Source organism: Salminus brasiliensis, chromosome 17 (assembly GCF_030463535.1).
Source record: "Salminus brasiliensis chromosome 17, fSalBra1.hap2, whole genome shotgun sequence".
Taxonomy (NCBI): Eukaryota; Metazoa; Chordata; class Actinopteri; order Characiformes; family Bryconidae; genus Salminus; species Salminus brasiliensis.
Genome location: NC_132894.1, coordinates 12,936,761 through 12,957,359, shown reverse-complemented (window position 1 = coordinate 12,957,359; position 20,599 = coordinate 12,936,761). Strand labels below are relative to the sequence as shown.

General features: G+C 39.3%; 1 protein-coding gene across 1 annotated transcript; it reads right to left on the bottom strand.

The window, feature by feature from the left end:
* Nucleotides 1-1,083: 1,083 nt before the first annotated feature.
* Nucleotides 1,084-20,533, bottom strand: npepps (aminopeptidase puromycin sensitive). Its single transcript, XM_072659786.1, has 23 exons — nt 20,171-20,533; nt 17,998-18,082; nt 16,864-16,941; nt 16,478-16,599; nt 15,273-15,380; nt 14,117-14,317; nt 13,667-13,763; nt 13,545-13,578; nt 13,039-13,153; nt 12,616-12,780; nt 12,228-12,332; nt 11,823-11,883; nt 10,316-10,425; nt 9,730-9,793; nt 8,973-9,112; nt 8,548-8,682; nt 7,693-7,912; nt 6,369-6,511; nt 6,070-6,126; nt 5,804-5,911; nt 4,400-4,555; nt 3,705-3,752; nt 1,084-2,784 (listed from the first exon to the last, which is right to left on the bottom strand). The coding sequence occupies exons 1-23, from the start codon at nt 20,459-20,461 to the stop codon at nt 2,638-2,640; spliced, it is 2,790 nt and encodes a 929-aa protein (XP_072515887.1). The 5' UTR covers nt 20,462-20,533; the 3' UTR covers nt 1,084-2,637.
* Nucleotides 20,534-20,599: the final 66 nt, after the last annotated feature.

Here is a 20,599-nt window from a genome sequence, read left to right as displayed (position 1 = left end):
CACCACAGTCAAACGAATGAAGTCTCCAAAAAGTATTAAAAAACAAAACAAAAAAAAACAACAACTATATAATATTACTCCCTCATATTTGCAATTTCCTCAATTATAGGCATACAATATTCACCATGTCAAATTTGGTAGTTAAAACGAACAGTCTCATATTGTGTCTGCTTAACAATAGCTGCGGACTCTCTCTGTCAAATCTCAGGTTAAATGCGGAGAATCTATAGCACTAGAACTGGGGAAATCGACTCCTTAGGCAGCATCCTGCAGGTTCAACCGGTTCAAGCAGTTTCTCCTTGATGGCAACACAGCCCTAACACTTCAGAATGCACTGCTCATTATTAAAAAAAAATAAATAAATAATAATAATAAAAAAGAAAACTCCTGGGACATCATCCATATTTACTGTACACCCAGCCAAGAAGGCTCAGGTGTTTGCACACACAGACATAACTAACGAATCAATCTATCCATGAGGTGAATATTTCTATAGTGGCAGGTAGAAATAAACTACTCATAATTTCAAGGCTACCTTTGGGACAGGCATGTGACCAGCTAAACATAATCAAGCTAATTAACACTGAGAAGTTCTACTTCTAGTATTCACCGTTAGTGTTGGAAACAGATGGAATTTGGCCTCCGCCTTTAACCCATCCGTGCAGTGAAAAAACACAAAGATAGAGATAGAGAACGGTGAGCAGCCCAGCCATTGCTGCGGCGCCTGGGGAGCAGAGAGGATGAAAGGCCTTGCTCAATGATCACTTAAGCTGTGTGTTGAAATTTATTTATAATTTAGTTCATTATACTTCTTGCATAAGCAATGAACAGTAATGCTGGCCAATGGTAGCAAGTAGATTTGAGTATATTGTCACGGTCGGTTGTGCAAAAACTTTGTATCTACAAAATGGCAACTTTACAGGAGAAGGAAAATCTTTTTAACTTTAAGGGGGGGGGGAATATAAAAATATATATATTTCAATTCATTTTGGAGCATTTCTATTGGTCCATTCATAATGACATCATGACAACATGAACAATTGCTTTAAATTTTGACAAAAAGGGAAAAATGGGGACAACGAATCGCTTTACTACTTCAGAGTAGTTTTCATCTTTAATGAACACCAATTGTATCCTTAAACAAAAGCACAACAAATGTTTCAGGGATAGTCAGACAGTTTGATCTCTTGTAAATTTACGAGCCACATCAGATATAGTCTTAATAGATATACTTGCTCAACAAGCCTACGTGTATCTGGAACATCTGATTGACATTTACTTGCATGTTTAAGTACAATTACCACTCTGGTCTGGATAATTATTATTGCGAACCAGTTTTACCGATTTAAGGCCTCGGAGCACAATAACAGAGAAAATCATCATGATCATCATCATCATCATCATCCTAATAATCATCATCATAGCCATCATCGTCACTTCAAAGTTTAAAGTGGGCCTCGACTTGAACTAGACTGAGAGCTGATATATAAGGGTCCCGGTCCAAGTGCGTTCGTTCTACGTCAGGTGTGATTTTCACAACATTAAAATAATTGTTGAATATACACGTTATAAAATGCTTTTTTTTTTTTTTCTAGCTTTTTTTTATGTGGCAGATGCAGGGTAATTCTAAATGACTTTCTCTGCTGCGTATCTTGCCGTTCTGTAGTTGCATGAGGGGGACAGGCCACTGGGAGTGTGCTGTGGAAGAGAGGGGATGCCTTTCATACAGAAGGAGAAATGTATGATGATTCAAATTAGCTGAAGGTCTCAGCAAGAATACTCGCATTATATAATATACATACAGTACCATGCTTACGCTGTTCGGTCTGTTCAAACCGTTGTAGCGTTGGGGGATCAGTGCCGTTGCCATTAAATGTCCGTTCTACAACCACACCACCATGACCTTTCACCCAGTTCTGCCAAGCCACGCCTCAGGGTGGTTCAAGGTAAAACAGGCTACAGCCATCATCATGGATGACACGGCAAAAGAAGTAGATTGCTGTTTGCACAGAAAACATACATTTAAAAACAAAAAAAAACAAAGAAAAAAAAAACAAAACAAAGAAAAACACTATTAAACAAAAACAAAAACTTTAAATCAATGATATTAAATGTTGCAAGCAAGCCTCTTGTTAAAGAGATAGGTGGAAGAGCAAAAACGGTTCACAGTTATACTATTGTGAACGTGTGCACTGAAATGCCTGGCAGAGTACTGTACTGAATGAGTGCTAACTGTAAAAAGCATATGCATGCGTTGCCAGCTGTAAAACGAAACAGAAAGAAACAAAGGAAGAAAGAAAAAATTATTCTGGCATTTTGTCCATTTCTGTTTACATCTTTGCACGTGCATCAACTCCAGCAGGCAGAACAGGGTACGGCATTCCTCATCACACTTCTGACAGTTTTGGTTCTTCCGTCTCAATTTTGATTTCTCTTGGGTAATTCTCAAGATGGAGCTGCAGAGCTGTAGTCTTCGTTCCATTTGTCACTAGATATAGAAAAAACAAAGCCCGTTTGGTTTCTGGACACTCTCGCTCTCTGGTCGGCGGAAGGGCAGAGGCAGCGATGATTTGCTGGGAGATCTGAGTGAGTGAGTGAGCAGGTCAGGAGAGGCCAGGGTCACTGGTGGGGGTGGGGTCAGACCGGGGGCACCTTGCGCTGCAGTAAGTACTCGTGGATGTCGTCCGCGTCCCGCTTGAGCCACGCTGCGTTTAGGAGAATGTTCTCGCAGCACTGCTGGACCGTACGCTCAGCCGCTGGCGCGTGGTGACTCTCGAAGAAACTCTGAGATGACACACAAACAAGCAGAGATGAGAACAATTTCTATGTTTGTATTACAGAAGAGTGAAAGTGAAGAACCTTTCGCCTAAAGAACCTATCCTTGATGCAAGTGTTCTTTATCAACATAAAAGCTTGTCATATTCACACAACTATTAAAACACCATTTATATGCAAGAGTGTAGGGAGCACTGTTCAAACCAGAATGTACAGAACATGAAGAGGAAAGGCATGTTTTCTTTACGTCTCAAGAACATTTTCTCTCCTTTGTAACATATACAGCATGTACAGTGCCTACATATTCCTCCCCCCTTGGATGTTATCCCCTTTTATTGCACTTATAATATAATCTTGGTCAATAAAGAACGTACAAACAAACTATAACTAAAAAATATTTATAATTTTTTTTGCCTCAAAGTGTGTGGATAAGATGTGAGGAGAGAGGATCTAAAAGTAATCATGTTGGCAAAATCAGATGTCCTTCATTCAGTCGTTAATCGCATCATCCTGTTCATCACATTTTATGGGGTTTATCTGTCGATTAAAGACCTATTTACTATCATCAGCCGCTGTTTCACATGAGCATGCTTTATTAAAAGTGAACACTCTCATTAGCTGTAATCACCCTTTAAAAAACACAAAATGGAGAATCTGGACCACAGACCTAATTCACGCATTACAGTAAAACAATCAATCAAAAAAAAAAAAAAAAAAAAAAAAAAAAAAGTTTTCTAGGTAGGATGTGCCAAAGTTTCCTCACTAAAGAAAAAAAAAAACAAACATCTGCTTTCATCAGATCTACCGAACACACTGAAAGAACCGACTTTTACATCAGGGACCTGAAGGATGTAGGACCGAAGTTTCAAGAAACAAGGCACCCATTAGAGTTATGGGATCCACGCACTCCTCAAAACAATGTGGCTTACCTTTACTTCTGCAGCCATCTTGTCAATTGCAAACCCATCAACAGTGAGCTAAAAGAGAGATTAAAAAAGGAATACAAAAAGAAAACATTACATAATATTAGCACCAGCTTAAAGCTCTGGCCATAAGAGCAATACATCCTACCCTGTAATAGATTCAGGGCTAAACGTTTGTTAGACATAAGCCTAGACATTTCGCCTGATCACTGCTGAAGTGAAATTCACCAAAGTGCTCCACTGCAGCATTTCACCAGCCAATGTACCAATTGCTTTCAGTCTCTGTATTTATTGACCCCAATTACATCAGTACAAAAACTCCACTACTAAAAACTAAAAACATATCACAGCAAAGCATACTACTGCAGATGACATTAAAAAGTATTAGTGTGCGTAAGAAGTAGCCTACATCTATTTCAGGTGAATAACTGCTGCCATTTCCATAAATGCTTGCTTTATCATAAAGAACACTCTGGCTAGGTTACAGACCAAATGGAGGATTGTGTTCTGAGAAACAAGCAGTTGCGAGAGGTCCAACCAGACATTTAAGCATCTACTGCGAATACTTGCACGCCTGTAAACCGAACAATTCTGATTTTCTATGACTAAGTTCATTCAACAAATGCTCATAAATCAATCAATACACCGGTGTCTTATTTGAAAAGGTTGCCTTGTGATTACTACTGTACGTGTCCTCTCACCTTGATGAGTCGCGATATGAGGAATCCACCCTGGTAACGGTTATGAAGTTCCTCCCAGTTGTCCTTAACAAATTTCCAGGCTGCTTTGCGACCCTGCTTGCTGCTACCAGCTACACCCCCAATCACAGACACGGTATCTTGGGGACGCACATCATCCTGCAGAGATACAGTAGTGTTAGAGCTAAAACATGGCTAAAACAGTTCTTATTCTTTGTACCACATAAAGGTGGGCTTGAACATTGATCACTAATCCAGTGTGGGATGGTCTCATTGTTCATCACTGCTTGCTTGGTGCTAACATTATACTGAAAACTGCAATTTACCATCAGTGACTTTCTGACAGCAAGAGCTATTACTTTGGACATAATGAAGGCATGTCATTGCATTATCAAATAAATCATATTGTCCCTGCCCTGCAAAAACCTCATCCCGAAAATGTTAACAAACCTTCTAAACCTTCAATGGAAGTCAACGAAGAAAGAAAGATTTTATTTTAAGTATATTTTGGAGCATTTTCATTAGTCCATTCATCATACAATTGACACAAAAGAACTATTGCCAGATTCAAATATGTCAAAAAGGCAAAGTTTTTTTAACATTACAGTGTTAATAATAATTTAAAAATTATGAGATTTTTGTGATATAATGGTTATCTTTTGTTATGTTAGTCATCAATATTTTGATATTATAATCCTTTTTATATTATGGAATTAAGTTTTAGCTTCCTTGTCATTAATCACTGACAAAATTCTAAAGGTCAACAAGCATGTTTACATAGACCTACATTAAAATTAATGTTAATCTTGTCCACATAATCTCTTAAAATGCAGGGTTGATGAAGGGTTCTACAGGTTTATAGCAACCTACATTAAAAACCGGAAACCGCCTACATTAAAACATGTCAAAATGCATGACAAAATAATTGCTTAACAAGTTATTTCACAACAGTAAAAAAATCAGCAGGATTTGAGCAATCCTTTGAAGTTCATCTCTCTGCTACTTCCTCATAGCCTTTTAGCTCCAACCCCAACTCCAACTTGTGAACTATGAATGTTGCAGACCTGAACAATTCCACTAGAAGGTCTGTAGGCCCTTTGGTTCAACATTGCTACAAAAGCAACAACCAAAAGAACACAGCACATAATTTGAGTGTACAAAAGATGCTTTCCTGGGTTTGTCCACAGAATTTAAATTAACCCCCCCCCCTTTGTTTTAAAAAGCTACATTTAAGTGAAGCTGGTTTCCGGTGGTGATCATAACAGGTCTTGCTTTTTATCATTGCTGCTCATAAAACTGCACAACCACCACCAAAGCTTTTGTTGTTTTGACCTTGTGAATGTTTGTGAGTATGTACATAAGGGTGTGTGTGTGTGTGTGTGTGTGTGTGTATGTACACATACATACCGAAAGAGCAAAGTTTAGTACTCTCTGTATGAGGTCAGGAGCTGAGATTGCTCCCAGAACTCTCTCTATGCGATTCTTTTCTTCTTGCATGTCTGCTTGCTTATGAAGCTGCGAAATAGGAAATAAGCACAATACAGACTTACTAAAAAAAAAAACTCCTGAATTTCCAATCTGAAAGTTGATTGCCAAGATTTCTCCACAGATCAGTGGAGTCTACAAAAGAATTCTTCTGCATGGCCAACATCCTGTCCTACAGTTTCATTCACCTTTAGCATTGTGTCCAGTGTTGAGCTGTCCCCATGCTTCAGGACTGTTAGGTAAACCTGGGATGATACAGAAAAACACCTGTACAATGCTTCACCTTTAAGTATGAATTTTCACACATTGTGATTAGAATTAGAACTAGATAGCACACGGTTCTTCAGCTGTCGTTTATATAAACATTTCAGAGGGACAGCTACAAATAACTGAGAAAGCTGCTTGATGTGTCCACAGCTGATGAGGTGAGAAATAGCTGTGGACTAAACCAAAAGGGTCTAATTGTGTTTGGCTGGGCAGGTCTTACTGGACTCCTGAGGTCTGCAGAGAGGATCTGCTTGCCTTCCACATGCTCCTTAAATCTCCTTCGAGCCTCGTCCAACGTGGCCTTGTGTCCCGCCTTACCCAGCTTGCCCAAAACCAGTCCCCGAAGCAGAGCATCCAAGTGACCTGTCAAAATACATTACAAAAGGACACTCACAAACATGAAGAGAAAATGCGGGGACACGTTTCTTAATATGAATATATAAATACATAAGCAGAAAGGAACCAGATATTAGGGACCAGATTCACAAACACTGTCCTAACAAAAAATAATAATAATAATAATAATTTTAAGATTAAGATTAACATTAAGAAGTTCATAAAAGTGTTGGGAATAAAGAACCCCCACCCCCACAACTGTGATCCCTGATTTTAGCTCAGATTGTCAGTCTGGCTGATTCTGTGCTGGTTGGCTCTAGTCTGCAGATTCTTTTGTCAGACTCAATAGTTGGAGAGAGAATAGAGTGGTGTGGTCAGCAACTTTATCTGTATAGGTCCTGTCAATAGCCATTGAAACCTGGGCACAGAAAGTGCAGTTTTCAGGCAGTTATTTGGCAGTTCCCTGTTTTAATTCTACATTCCACCTTAAGTGACGCAGCAGCTACATTCTGGCGCTTGTACATATCCAATACTACAGAATCATTTAACGTGGAATGCAAATTCGAAACTCGAAACCAAGATCTGCCTCATATGTAGGGTAACCTCCAATGTGTTCTGTACATACTGCTGAGGGAAGTGGAGATGAGTAGCACAAAACACACTGACTCGTCAGTCTTTCCAATCGCGTCCTTTCCCAAAGGCATGTTTCTTTCGCTTTGGGTCAGCGCAAATGGTAGGGCAAGTCTGCACCACTTGAGTAATACAATTCAGGGGCGTCTTTAGGTCAATATCTACTATTAATAATTAGCATTTATTCTAGCTTCGCTTCAGAACTGTTGCAGTCTAAGAGTGCAGTCTAAATGTGAGGCTGATGTAAGGTTAAGAAAATATTTAAGAAAAACATTGTTCTTCGAATATTAGGAGCAACGCCCCAATATAAATTCTAAAGATTCATTAAAAAAAAAAAAAAAAAAAACCTTTAAGGTTGTTAAGGGGAAAAAAACATTAAAAAATGTTTGGTTAAAAAATAAAATGAAATTATACTTGCACATTACCAATTCTAACATTCTAAAATTCAAGGACTGCCAAAGTCACAGTGATGTATCACGCATGTTTTTTCCCCCTTTTTTATAAGAATAAAGCACCAGAGAGAGGACTCCAAGCTAGATGAATGAGTCAACACCTCCCTCCACTTCACAGCCACTCACCTTCCCCGGCTTTGCTGTCCCAGCCCAGCTTGAGGCCGATGGGTGTGAAGAGGTCTCTGATGAACTCCTGGATTTCCTCATGGAAGTCAGTGTAAGAGAGCAGAGAGGAGAGCACGCCCAGGTTACAGCTCAGGTCGCTCCACACAGTGTAGTTAGGCTCATTCAAAAATGCTTCCATCAGCTTCAGCACCTCCACTGTGCTGATCATACCAGCGCGAGACTGAGAGAAAGACAGAATGCTACTGAGCAACCAAAGGCATTCTTAAAGCTGGGATTTGACAAAACCAAACTTAGGCCAAGGTGATACTAAAAATAGTAATCAAAATCAAATATTTTTTATATTGTTGATAATGAGTTTTTTTCCTATAAAGTGATTATTCCATCTTGGTTGTGCATGCTTTTAGCAGCAATGGTTTGAAATTTGCTAATGGTTGCTATGTCAGTACACTGTGTGCATTTTTTTGTCGCTAAACAGGAGGAGAAGGAGCAAGAAGCTAAATTTTACATTGAGTAGCACCACAAGTCAAATTAAAACACTCTCTAGACATGGGAGTTTAATGCATGCTCTGGCCAAACACAACTGCTTTACCAGGAAAAATGTTTAGAGTACACGGGCAGCATGATTAAACACCAAGATCTTCAGCCGGGAATGGAAGGAGTTTCAGTATTGTGGTGTTCACCTGCTTAAACACTAGGGGTGGTGTTTCATAAATCTTGACTAATGCTAATTTAAGTGCTGCCTATAGGCATACTAAACATTAGGCCCAGTAAAAGAATAGTATTCTTAATATGTCCCTTTATGGAGAGGCTAAAGGATATGTTGTGGTAACCTATAATGCACTGTGTTTCTCTCACCAGGGAGAAAAGGTCGTTCTGCAAACCCAGGCGGTCCACAGGGAGCAGGGTGAGGTCTCTGATGCCTGGCAACAGACTCTCCAGCATGGTAGAGCTGTACTGGATCCTGTAAAAGCCCACTGTGCCTGGATTAATCTATACAAAGAGAGACAAAAATGTATTTCAGGTGGGGCTAAGTACTGCCTGACCAATTAGTACACATTAGAAATCTTAAAAATAAACAATCAATAACACACACACACACACACATATATATATAAATAAATATATATATATATATATATATATATATATATATATATATATATATATATATATATAAATAAATAAATAAAGTGTTTTTGTAATATGAATTTCTTCATAAATGTATAAGAAAATGTACAGCGTTTAAAGGTGACCTATTTAGACAAAGAAAGAGAGCCAACCTTGACCCACTTGTCTGATCCAAGGTTAGGGATGGTGACAGTACTTTCAGGCTGGTCCAACAGAACTTTAATTTTCGAGCAGCTTGGGTCCTCACTGGTGCAGATGCTAATGGGGACCATCCAGCTAGGGCAATCCTCCCCTAGCACACACATTTACACATAATGGAGTCAGCTGTGGGAGCCTACTTTCAATGCACTTCATTTATCACAGAGCTGCCATACAGTCTTTCTACACCCCCACCCCTAATTTACTACAAACCTACCTTATAATATGATACAATAATAAAGCAAACCCTTCTTTAACATACAATAAGGTTCATGACAAGAGAATGGAAACAACTTTTTTTTGCAAAGCTGCTTTTTGCAGGCTTTGCCAGCATACAGTGGACTGTACATAAAGACAGGATGATATAAAACCTAACATTGACCACAGAAATTGCTAAATGAGAGCAAACACTTGTGTCCATGACAACCCTATAGCAGAGAGCCTCAGGCAAACGTAATGGCATGAGAAAAAGATGTGTGTGTTCACATCACCGTAGCACGGTTTGTTTGTGTAATGCTGTGTATGACATCTGAATGAATGCCATTTTCTACAGAAATGCATAAAGCACAGGTATCTTAATCAAACCACATATGAGTATTTTATTCGATTTCTGTTCATTTTAATATTGATCAATTAATCATGACCGCCCTAGTGAGATAGTTTACATGCACCATCCAAAATTTAAAATGTTAAATCCTGAAGGCATCTTACCATTGTGTGGTCCACTAGCACAGAACTTCCTCTGAGATATCTTCAGCACGCGATCATCTCCTTGCTTAAAAAAATAAAAATAAAAATCATAAATAATAATAATAAATAAATAAACTTTGGCACCTTAAACCAGGAACTTGTAAAGCCATTAATTCTTCGGTTCTTAAGAATACTGTTTAGATGCTACATTGTCTTATTTTCAACTATTTTATATGTCTTATATATTTTATATATTTTTTTATGTAGCTTTGGTGTAATTCATTATTCATTCATCATTCTCCATAAGAGTAGAACACATTCCCAAACATTTTAAGGAAATCATATGACAATTCTGCGCCACTACATCGTTCTGAATCTCTGAATTGAATCTGAATCTTTATTGCTATATCCTTACAACATCAACTAGTATGATATGTCAATTGTGTCTTGGCTTTCAAGGTCTGTGGATGGTGGCCTTTTTGTCTGTGGTCAGTGCCCTCAAAGCGGTTCACAAGTCAGCCAGTAAAGATGTACCACACATTTTTGTTGCTCTAGTTAAGCTTCCAGTATACCATAGCCTTAAGGGCTGAACTGAAAGTGTCTGTACCTGTTCTTGGTCTACTACAATAATTGGGAATCCCATCTGTTTGGTCCAAGAGTTCATCACTGCAGCTATGGGCTTCCCACTAGCTTGCTCCAGACAGTCCCAGAGGTCCTCTGAGTGGTTGAAAGAGCATAAGAAGGAACAAGAAAAAGAGCAGTGTGGTGCAGGTAAAACATTTACTGCCAGTACTACAAGCAAAGACTGATAAATCATAACACCACCTTAAACACTACCATAAAATAAGGGCTTCAGGTACAGGCACAACCATCTTGTCCATGCATGCACACATCCATGTTACTATTACATAATTCAACATAAATTACATTCTTAATTCTCAGGTTCTTTGTTTTGACACGCAAGCAGAAAAACAGAATGATACCTTTATCATTATCATGCTGTCAAGCACAAAGTTATGTTTACTATTACAATATTGCATTATTATACCATTATACCACAAGTCTTTCCTCGAAGAACCAAAAATTGCTTCACAAATTAATGAAGAGAAACAGAATGTACTGATGAATAATAAGCCCTATTTAACCCGGATTAGTCTTGTCCTGGGGAGGCACTGTATTTTCAAGTCATTACCGAGGAGAGCTATAATTTAAATCCAGTATAAATCTGCGTTGTTTATGCCTGTAGTTTCTTCAAGTCTGACAAAACCATGATTCCACACTGACTGAGCGGTCCCAATTCCAAATAAAATAAAAAGTCAAAGACTAATTACAGATGTGCATTGTGTGGTTATTGTTATTAAGTGCTGCACCTAATGATTCACACATATGGGTTATAGACCATTCATTAATGCGGAAGCATGAACAGTAGTGTTGTTGTAATTAAAGGCTGAAGTTACTGCCTTTTCCTAAATTCACCCATATTTCAACACAATTACAAGCCAGAGTTCCTATCAAAAATGTCCAACTCCAGCTGATAAATTCTGCTCATCATGGCTCATTGTCAATGAGGCAATCAACAAAACGAAAGACCCGAGTGACGCATATTGGTGAGTAGTTTAATGGTAAAAAAAGCTCAGTAAGTGCTAGTCTTTAATCTGTCTCTTCAGAGATGTTATGTGCTTTGCGAGTGTATTGGATCCGATTTCGATACACTCCTTCATTTTGGAGAGACTCCCAGACGTTAACTGTTGGCTGTGCTGAAGCCCAATAAAAAAATTGAGGGAGGCAGAAAAACGGCAATTGACCTGTTAAACGGCGCAGACAGAAGTTCAGTTACGTTACTATTCAGAACCGGATGTGGTTGTGTGTGAGGTCTATAGCTATAGCTATAGGTCAATCTAGGCTTGAATATTTGTGGGAAAATGACAAAATTGCAAATCCCTTACAATTTCCGTTAAATAACCTCATAATAAAACTAATCCAGTTCAAAGCTTATTAAAAATTTTCATTTCTACCCATTTGAACACAGACTTAATAGAAAAGGACCACTCATTTTCCAAAATAAGCACAAACACATGGCAGGTACAACATAAAAAATATGAATGACCATTTACCTGTAGAAGCATTTTTGTGCTGAAACTTTAAAAGGTAAGCATTCATTCCCTTCCTAAAATCCTACAAACACATAGGAAAAAACAAAACAAAACATTACTTGGGAAGATAGCATACATGGGACATTGAATGACAATAAAATACTATATTAAATCAGGAAAAAGCTGTTTTGCCTATCACAAAGGTCTACTGCTGTTGTATTCCAAGGACAACCAACACGGCTCTGCAGATTATATGAGTAATAAGTAGGTCAGCTAGCGTACTATTCATCCACTCCATTAGAGGATACACATGGATATAGCCTGGTATTAATCTTCAGGCTGGCGGTTTCAGTGATCAGAGTGAAGGGTTTCTATCTATGATGTGTGCGTGCACATATGCTCTTCATGCATGGGCCTTTTTCTTACCTCATCTCCTATGTAGTTGTGCAGCATGCGTATAACAGAGGCGCCTTTGCTGTATGATATGGCATCAAATATTTCATCCACTTCTGAGGGGTGTCCTACATTAACCTGCCACACACACACACTCATATTTCAATAAGCTAAATCTAGGCTTGGAATGCAAACAGGGTAACAGACACTTTAGTGTAGACAGAAGCAGACAGCATAGCTGCATAGCTCTGAAGTAAACAAGATGAAATTTCATACTTCCTAGAAAGAAACGTTTGGATTAGGTTCACCAACACAGCTGAACTGTGGAAATCTTTCTAAGCAAGAAGAGTAGATATAAAAAATGAATACAATTACAAATACAAGCACTTGCAGGACAAGCAAAACACAAGCTTTTGCCAACCTCAATGGGGTGACTGTTATCAAGAGCATCCAGATCCAGAGCCCTGGTGTAGTCAGCAGACACAAACTGTGTCCAGATGTCATACTCGGGAAAACAGTGGTCTACACAGAGGTACTCGATCCATGATGCAAAGCCTTCATTAAGCCACAAATGTGTCCACCATTCCTGCAATGCAGAATGAATCATTTATGGAAGCCATATCTTTTTACTACCTATTACAATATGTTCACACTCTCATTAGGGCTATTAAATTTATCTAAACAGATATAAATAACAATAATTATTACAACTGACACAGATTACGAAAATCTATTTACAAAATCAATGACAAGTACACAAATAACACAATGACAAACACTCACTCACTAAACAATAAAAACACCCTGCATGAGAGCACCTCCGTTACCAAGTTCACTCACTCACCATAGTAACCAAATTCCCAAACCACTGGTGTGCCAACTCATGGCCCACCACCAGGGCCACCCACTGACGCGAGGACGCACACGAGTTCTTTGGGTCAATTAGCAGAGCAGTCTCCCTAAAACACAGAATTAGTGGAGGGGGGACAGATCAGTACACTGGAGCTTGTTTTTATTAGGGCTGCTAATACATTTTATAAGCTCAAGACAAATGTAACAACTGATTATTATTATTAGTAGTAGTATTATAATTAAATAATAATTAAGCATTACATCCATTACAACTGATTTTATTAATATTAAATGAAAAATAATTTAGCTTTTTACTTATGCTTTTTGGTATAACATAAGTGAAACAAAATAGGGTAATATAAATAATCAATAAAACAACTATTATAGAAGAATTAATAAAAAAATAAAACTATCTATTATTGTAGAAATTATTTAATTTGTGAATATTTTGATTGACAAATTTCTTAAAATATTGTTTTTTTCGTTTTGCACTCGTACCTGTAAGTAACAAGGCCCCAATTTTCCATGGCACCTAAAAAGACAAAAGTTCACTCCATAAAATCACAACGTAGCATTGGGAACTCAAAAATGCAGAATTTCAAGAAAGTTGTACTACATACCAGCAGCAAAATCAGCAATGGCTATTAGATCAATTTTAGGCAATGGATAAGGAACACTGAAATAGTCTTTGTAGAAAGGTAAGGTCTTTGTAGCCACCTAAAGAAATAGAAAGGGGAACAATTAACGCAAAACGTCACAGTAATCTGCTGTTTTAGTATGGTATTGCTGCAAAAAAATGAATGAATGAATGAATTCCAATTTTGACGATTACAACTCTATAACATGACACTGAATCACAGTGCTCCATCTCTCGAATAGGGAGTGCTTTTAAACTCAGCTAGTGGGTCAGTCTGCTTGTTTTTTGTGGTCAAACAAAATTACGGCCCACTGAAGTCCGAGTGCACTGTTGTGTCAGAGAGCTCATGTTCCACTGGCTTCTGGACCTCTCAAATACATTTTTTATTAGACCACTGTACATCATGGAAACATTCACAGAAAAGGTTCCTCACCTCCAGTGCAAATTTCCCTTGCTCTGCTTTCCCCACAGGTGTGTACACACGGACTGTTATACCATCAGACGACTGGCTCTCCACAAAGTCATATTCGCCAATGACAAATGCCACCAGATATGTGGACATGATGGGCGTGGTAGCAAACTTCACCTCCACCAGACTTTCATCTTCTGGGTATGGCTTACGATCAATAACATTCTACAACACAGGAACAGAGGTAACAATCAGAGGACGTTGAGTAGAGCCTCTTTCCTCTGCACTGTACTTTGAAAGAGTTTTGATGTTGTTTAATTGCTTAGAGGACTTTTAAAAACAGAAGCTTCCAGCTCTCAGACATCTGCCCGTTTCTGCTTGCATCTTCTCTCCATTAGCTGCTGTAATTAGCATCCAATCATAAAATCAATAGTGAAACCAGAGCTGCGCCGCCATTACACGCCCAGCCTCGCTCAACTCTGCATTGAGATCTGCTGAATGGAAACAACATTTAAGCTACTACCTTTTAAGCTGCAAAAGGCAAAAAATATAAGCATGGGAAATTGTGTGATTTATTACACGTAAACAGTTGACCGCCCCTACAGATCAGGAAGTGAACCATGGATTAATAGGCAAAGTTTAACCACAACAATGCACAATACAGTTTTACAAAACAGTAACACAAACTCAATTTTTTTTTTCTACTGATCCGAAGAATTCCTAAGAATCCAATCTGTGACTGAAAAATATACAAAATAATACTGAAATAACAACTGCCTTTATATGTGTACAAAATGTCCCTTCATTTCAGTCAAAGGGACAAAAACTGTCCTTTAAAATATTCCCTACTATTACTTATATTCCAAGCACTGCCTTCATTCTTGAGACAGTCAAAACAAATCTGTAAATTCCACTGTCGAAGAAGCAGACCTACGTCTACGTTTAAAACAATTAGCATTCTTCTCCAAGACATGGAGTGGACATTAAAGACATCCTAAACACTACAGAGTGACAGCTGGCTCACATCAGCTGGAGGAAGTACAATGCCTCTGAGCCGCTGTTACATAACACACACTCACACAGGGCCTGCTAGGGAACACAAAGCCCTCGCTGAGTAATGTGAATCAAGCCGTTCAGGGTCTAGTGTTTCCACAGGGGCAGATAGGAACTTGACACATACCATATTTGACAAGGCTACTCGGTCCTTGGGGACAATGAGGGTGATGTCAAAGGTGGCTTTGATAGCTGGCTCGTCCCAGCAGGGAAAAGCTCGGCGAGCATCCGTAGCCTGGGGGGCAGAGAGAAAGAAAGTGAGCAAGCGAGGGGATGGAGTGGGGGTCAGTGAAAGAGAAAGGGGAGTGAAAGACAGAGGTCACAGATAGTTTTAGGCACAGGCTACAACATTTTGTGAGTGTGTACATACACAGACAAAGACAACACCAAACCTTACATGCATGTGTGCCCCAATGCATACAAAGATAAATTCAAACATCACAAAGAAAAGCTGTACAATATAGACCCAACACAAAGATGATAATAATAAAAGGACAAAGAAAAACCATCCACACAGCGAGTGAGCATGGACCTGTCATGATAATTACTTTATCAACTTTTCGTACAATATATGGACATGACCTCTATTGTTTTTGTTTTTTTTGCAGATCTTGGTATCACTCACTGTTATCTTGCGTTTTTATTTACATAAGAGTGAACGTGACCAGTATTTTAGCCAGTCCCCAATGACCAATGTGTCAATAACAGCACCTCTATACACACTGCAGACTACAGCAGGTGAAGGGGTATTACTAAATAGGTTAATAGGTGTTTTATTTATATATTTCTAAACAAAACAAAACAAAAAATATGGTACAAACTTAAACATGCTTTTAAACTAGTAAAAGTTCATTGCTATATTACCTTTACATCAGTGGCATAAAAATGGTTTTAAAATGCCAATAATATTGTTTATCGCAAAAATTTCTAGGACAATATACAGTCTAAAACCTCTTTTTGAGCATTGCCAGGCAGCCAACACGCTCAGAGGAAAGCGGCAGGTCCCCAGCTCTGCCAGACCAGCAAACAGATGCCTGTGCTGGCAAACACTTCCGAAGATGTAATCATTTATCCATCTGGATAGACCATGGCCAATTGTGCAGGGAAAATTGGGATATGAACTTGCGACCCCCGGGCCATAGTGGTAGCACATTAGACCGCTTAGCCACTCAAATCCCTACTGCCTCATATTTCCATTAACAATAAACTGCTTATTCAATGAGAAAGACATTGGCTAAAATAAATAAATAAATAAAAAATATCAAGTGACCAGTAACAGCTGTGAGAAGAGTCACACAAGACATAAATATATAATACATGTGTCTGGATTACCTCAAACTGTGTGACAGCAGCGTAGCGGATTTCTCCTGAAGGAGTTGCATATTTACTTCTGTAAAATCCTTTCATTTTATCATTCAGCTCTCCAACAAAATCAATCTTTAGTGTACCCGACCCTAAAAAGTAGAAAGGAGATTCAAGTCAGGAAACCTTTTTTAAAGAATAGCAATCAGTTTAGAGTCGAGCCAATTTTATATGCAGGATCATTCACAAAATCAAGCTACTTGTGTGATAGACAAATCTGCCCAATTTCATCCACTGACTGCAAGCTGATTATGTTGATGTTCAAGGCAGTTCAAAGAATAACTATAGCAACTGATTACATAGTGACTGTTTACATGACTACAGCTCAGTCCTTCACAGAGAATGCTGGTATTCACCTTTCAGAAGAGCGCTGGGAAACGACAAAGTGACCTTCTCATCTTCATTCTGATAGTTGAATCCTGTAGCGTTAATTTCTGAGGATACAGAGAAAACACCCTCAGTTATTATATTATCAGTATACATCACAATACATGTTATAAAAGGTGACTGCATTAGACGACACTGTACAAACTGCTGAAAACTCATATGTATTAATAACTCAATACATACAGTTTACAATTTGAGGTTGTAAGAGAGTTGAAATATGAATAATGCTATCTATATGCAAACTAACACTGTAGCAAATCACAGTGATATTACAAGACCAAGGCCAAACCAAAACACACCAACACAGACCTGCAAACTTTATCAAATATGGTACTTAAGTGGCTCGGTCAGTTGTAGCCTACAATTTGAGTAGCTAGTGTTGTTATGTAATAGAGTTAAAGTGTAGTGGTAGACTTTTTCATGCAATGTCAAATCAGTGCAGAGCAGTATTAGCTTGCTTGCATTGCTTTTACTCTAAATGCCATGTTTATTTGTACTTGTTCAAGCAGACGGAGATTGGGCTGGTGAGGTGTTGTGATTCTAGTGTTTAGTATTACTAGTTAATGTTGATTGTGGTGATCTATGTCAGCCAAACATAGCTAACCTGTTCAATGTATTTGTCAGTGACACTACCATAAAAAGAACGGTGGACCTGGGAAAGAGCTGTCTGGTGTTTATTAAGTAGTTGTGTGGTTTATGTCTAAAACCATACTAACTGTGTTTGGTGACTGCAGAGAGCTAAAAGACTGAAGAATAGTTCATGTTCCATGTATAAAAAAACTGAAACTCAGACAAGGACAGTGGAGGATTTTAATCAGCATTTCAGAAAAGCCAATAGTGAGGTAATGATTCAAACCCACACTGAAACGCTGCAAGCACTCTTATCTACATTGAACAACTTTCACAGTTTAAAGACGTTAAAACTGATGCTAAGCCCTGAAAACGATGCAGAGGCACCATGTGCAAGCAAGCACAACGCAAAGGAAAAGAGAGTTTTGCATGCACAGAGTTCTACTGCATGCACATTTGAAGAAAACACTTCAAATTTGCAAGGTCATGCACTAAAATTATGACTGTGGTTGTGATAGGAATTCAACACTCACCTTCTCCCCCTTCTGGTGCAAAAGATGCAGTGATAATGTCTATATCAGCACAGTTCATCACTATCTGGTTTGTCCCTTGTGTAACCTACAAAACACACAAAATAAGTGCATGTTTACTATAAAAAGTGTGACCATACACATAAATAGTAAACAGTGAGATTTGTATTCTCTGAAATCATACTCTTGTAGGCCATGTCTTGTCTTTTAGTGTGCACTGTGATCGAATAGCCTAGAATGAAGGGAATGCATTCCTTCTGCCAAAATACGATTTACCTTGACTTTTGCTCAGGTTTGTTTACATACCTGGTCAAAAGCCTCAGTTTATTCCTTTGCGAGTCTCTAAAGTACATAAGAGTGCCAAGTTACTTTCTTAGTCTGCTTCTACTTTCAATATTCCCTATAGATGTACCCATGGACATATTCTATTTTTCGTCCTCAAGGGGTGATTTATCACACCTACAGTAAGTCAAAGCTAAACAGGACGAGATGAGGAAACATTAGCTCATGTTTTGCATTCATCTAAACAGTGGACACAGATGAGATCCAGCTTTAGAAGGCCAATGAGTGTTGGTGCTGAATGTAACTTGGACGCAACCAGTTCATTCGATGTCTAACCACAGACGGCCGTGCAGCAGCACACGTAAACTCAACTTTTGACTGAAGAAGACTGTCACAGTTTGTGGCATTGCAGGGGATGTAGTTAATCTCATGCTCCAATAAGACTTGGCACAGAGGCAACATTGAGCTAGCAGGGGGAATTTCACAATGGGGTTACATTAGAGTGAGGCGCAAAGCAACTTAACAGGTCGCTGTGGTGGCCTACAAAAATGCTGGTATAAATTATCCTTCGCAAAAAGAACAAGTCAGAAACCAGACTCCAGATCTTCACCACAGCACCAATACCAAGTCCAGCATCAAATGTAAGTTGGCCACTGTGGCCAGGGAGAGTAAAAACCATCAAGCACAACAAGGCTGTAAACATGGCAATAAGGCATAATAAAAGATTATTATAGCATGACTGTGGCAAGAAAGCAAATACTTTTAATGCCAGAGCTCACTATAGTATAAATGATTTCTAAAATGTGACTAAACACTAAAATAATGACCAGCATCAGATTCCAGCAAAATCAAGTCATTTATTGTGCATCATGTGTCAGAAGCAATCAAATAACCACTCATTCCATGCCTGGCCTAGAATACTTCATTGGTAAGTGAGGTTTGAGTGGAAGACACTCGCATTACTTTATATTACAGTAAACAAAAGTGACAGAACTTGAAAAACACACCCTAAAAAACAGCAGTCCAGACACTGCTGGGTAATTAAGCCTAACCAGTTCAAGGAGTCAAACACAGGCCAGCAAATGGTCCTACAATTACAATGCAAAAAATCAGGGTCCTGCGGGTTGTTCCGGGGCTAATATAGCCTTGTTTACAGTCTTTACACAATGTGAGGATCTTAAAGTAAACCGAATACAGTGGAAAACTACACGATCTCTTCCTCTTCCATGCAGCGATTTACTGATACGGTTTTGCACTAAAAAGGCTGCCTACCAAAGTAGGCGAGGCTCGACAGTTAGCCAAGTTAAACCTCATATGAGAGATCTCAATGACTCTTACAGGCTAACGTGTCCATCACTGTTAATGCCGTTGGAATTTCCTCGAATAGTTTACAAGAAAACAAACCCAGCAGGTTCGTCTACTTGACGTGCACCACGACCCCTTAGCTTAGAGAGTTAGCTAGCTACACCTTCATGCTTAACTCGAACAGACGGTGAGTAACGTAGCTAGCTAACGTTACACTATGTTGAAATGGCAGCTGTCGTGCTGACTTCGCAGGCTAGCTAACGCCGCGTTAGCTTAGTGACAAGGGTGACAACATGACGTCTGAGTAGTTTCTAGCGATCTAGTTATCTACCTATGCTATGTATCTGTCTTCTCGCTATACGAGCTAGCTAACGATTTCAGGCAATGCAGAGTAGTGCCTAAGCTAGGACCGTTAGCTAAACAGCTAACGCAGCCGTCTCGCTAGTTAGCTAGCCCTAGCTTAGCACTAGCTTAGCAGCAGCGGAGCAGTTACTGCAGCTGAACCGTTACCAACCGTGAACGCTCGTAGCTCGTACAGTGTTTACGTCCTCTCATGCAATCGCATTAAAACGCGATATAATCAGCCTACCTCCACGGCCGCCTCCAGTTTGCCCTCGAAGGTGAAATCGACGAGGTCGGGCTTCAAACAGAGCCCGTAGTTGACGGGATAGACGTCAGTGGGCAACCGTACGAAGGGCCTCCTTTCAGGCATGGTGACTAAATGTTGGCTGGTAGCCTTAGCAGAGACCGAGCAATGTCTAATGCTGAAGGTACTTGCTCTCAGAGTCAACGAAACGGGCTTCGGCAGCGAAGTCAGACTACGGGGTGTGACTTGTCGGACGAGTGACAGAGACACTTGACGGCTCAAAAGCAGCAACATAAAACCCGTGGGATGTGTCGCTAACTCGCTCCCGTCCTCCCCTCTCACTTCCAATGGACCGAAATAGCTGAACGTGTGTACGTGCGCGCTCCCGTCTTAAAATTACGTCATGCCGTAGAGGAGTCCCAGAAGTGAGTG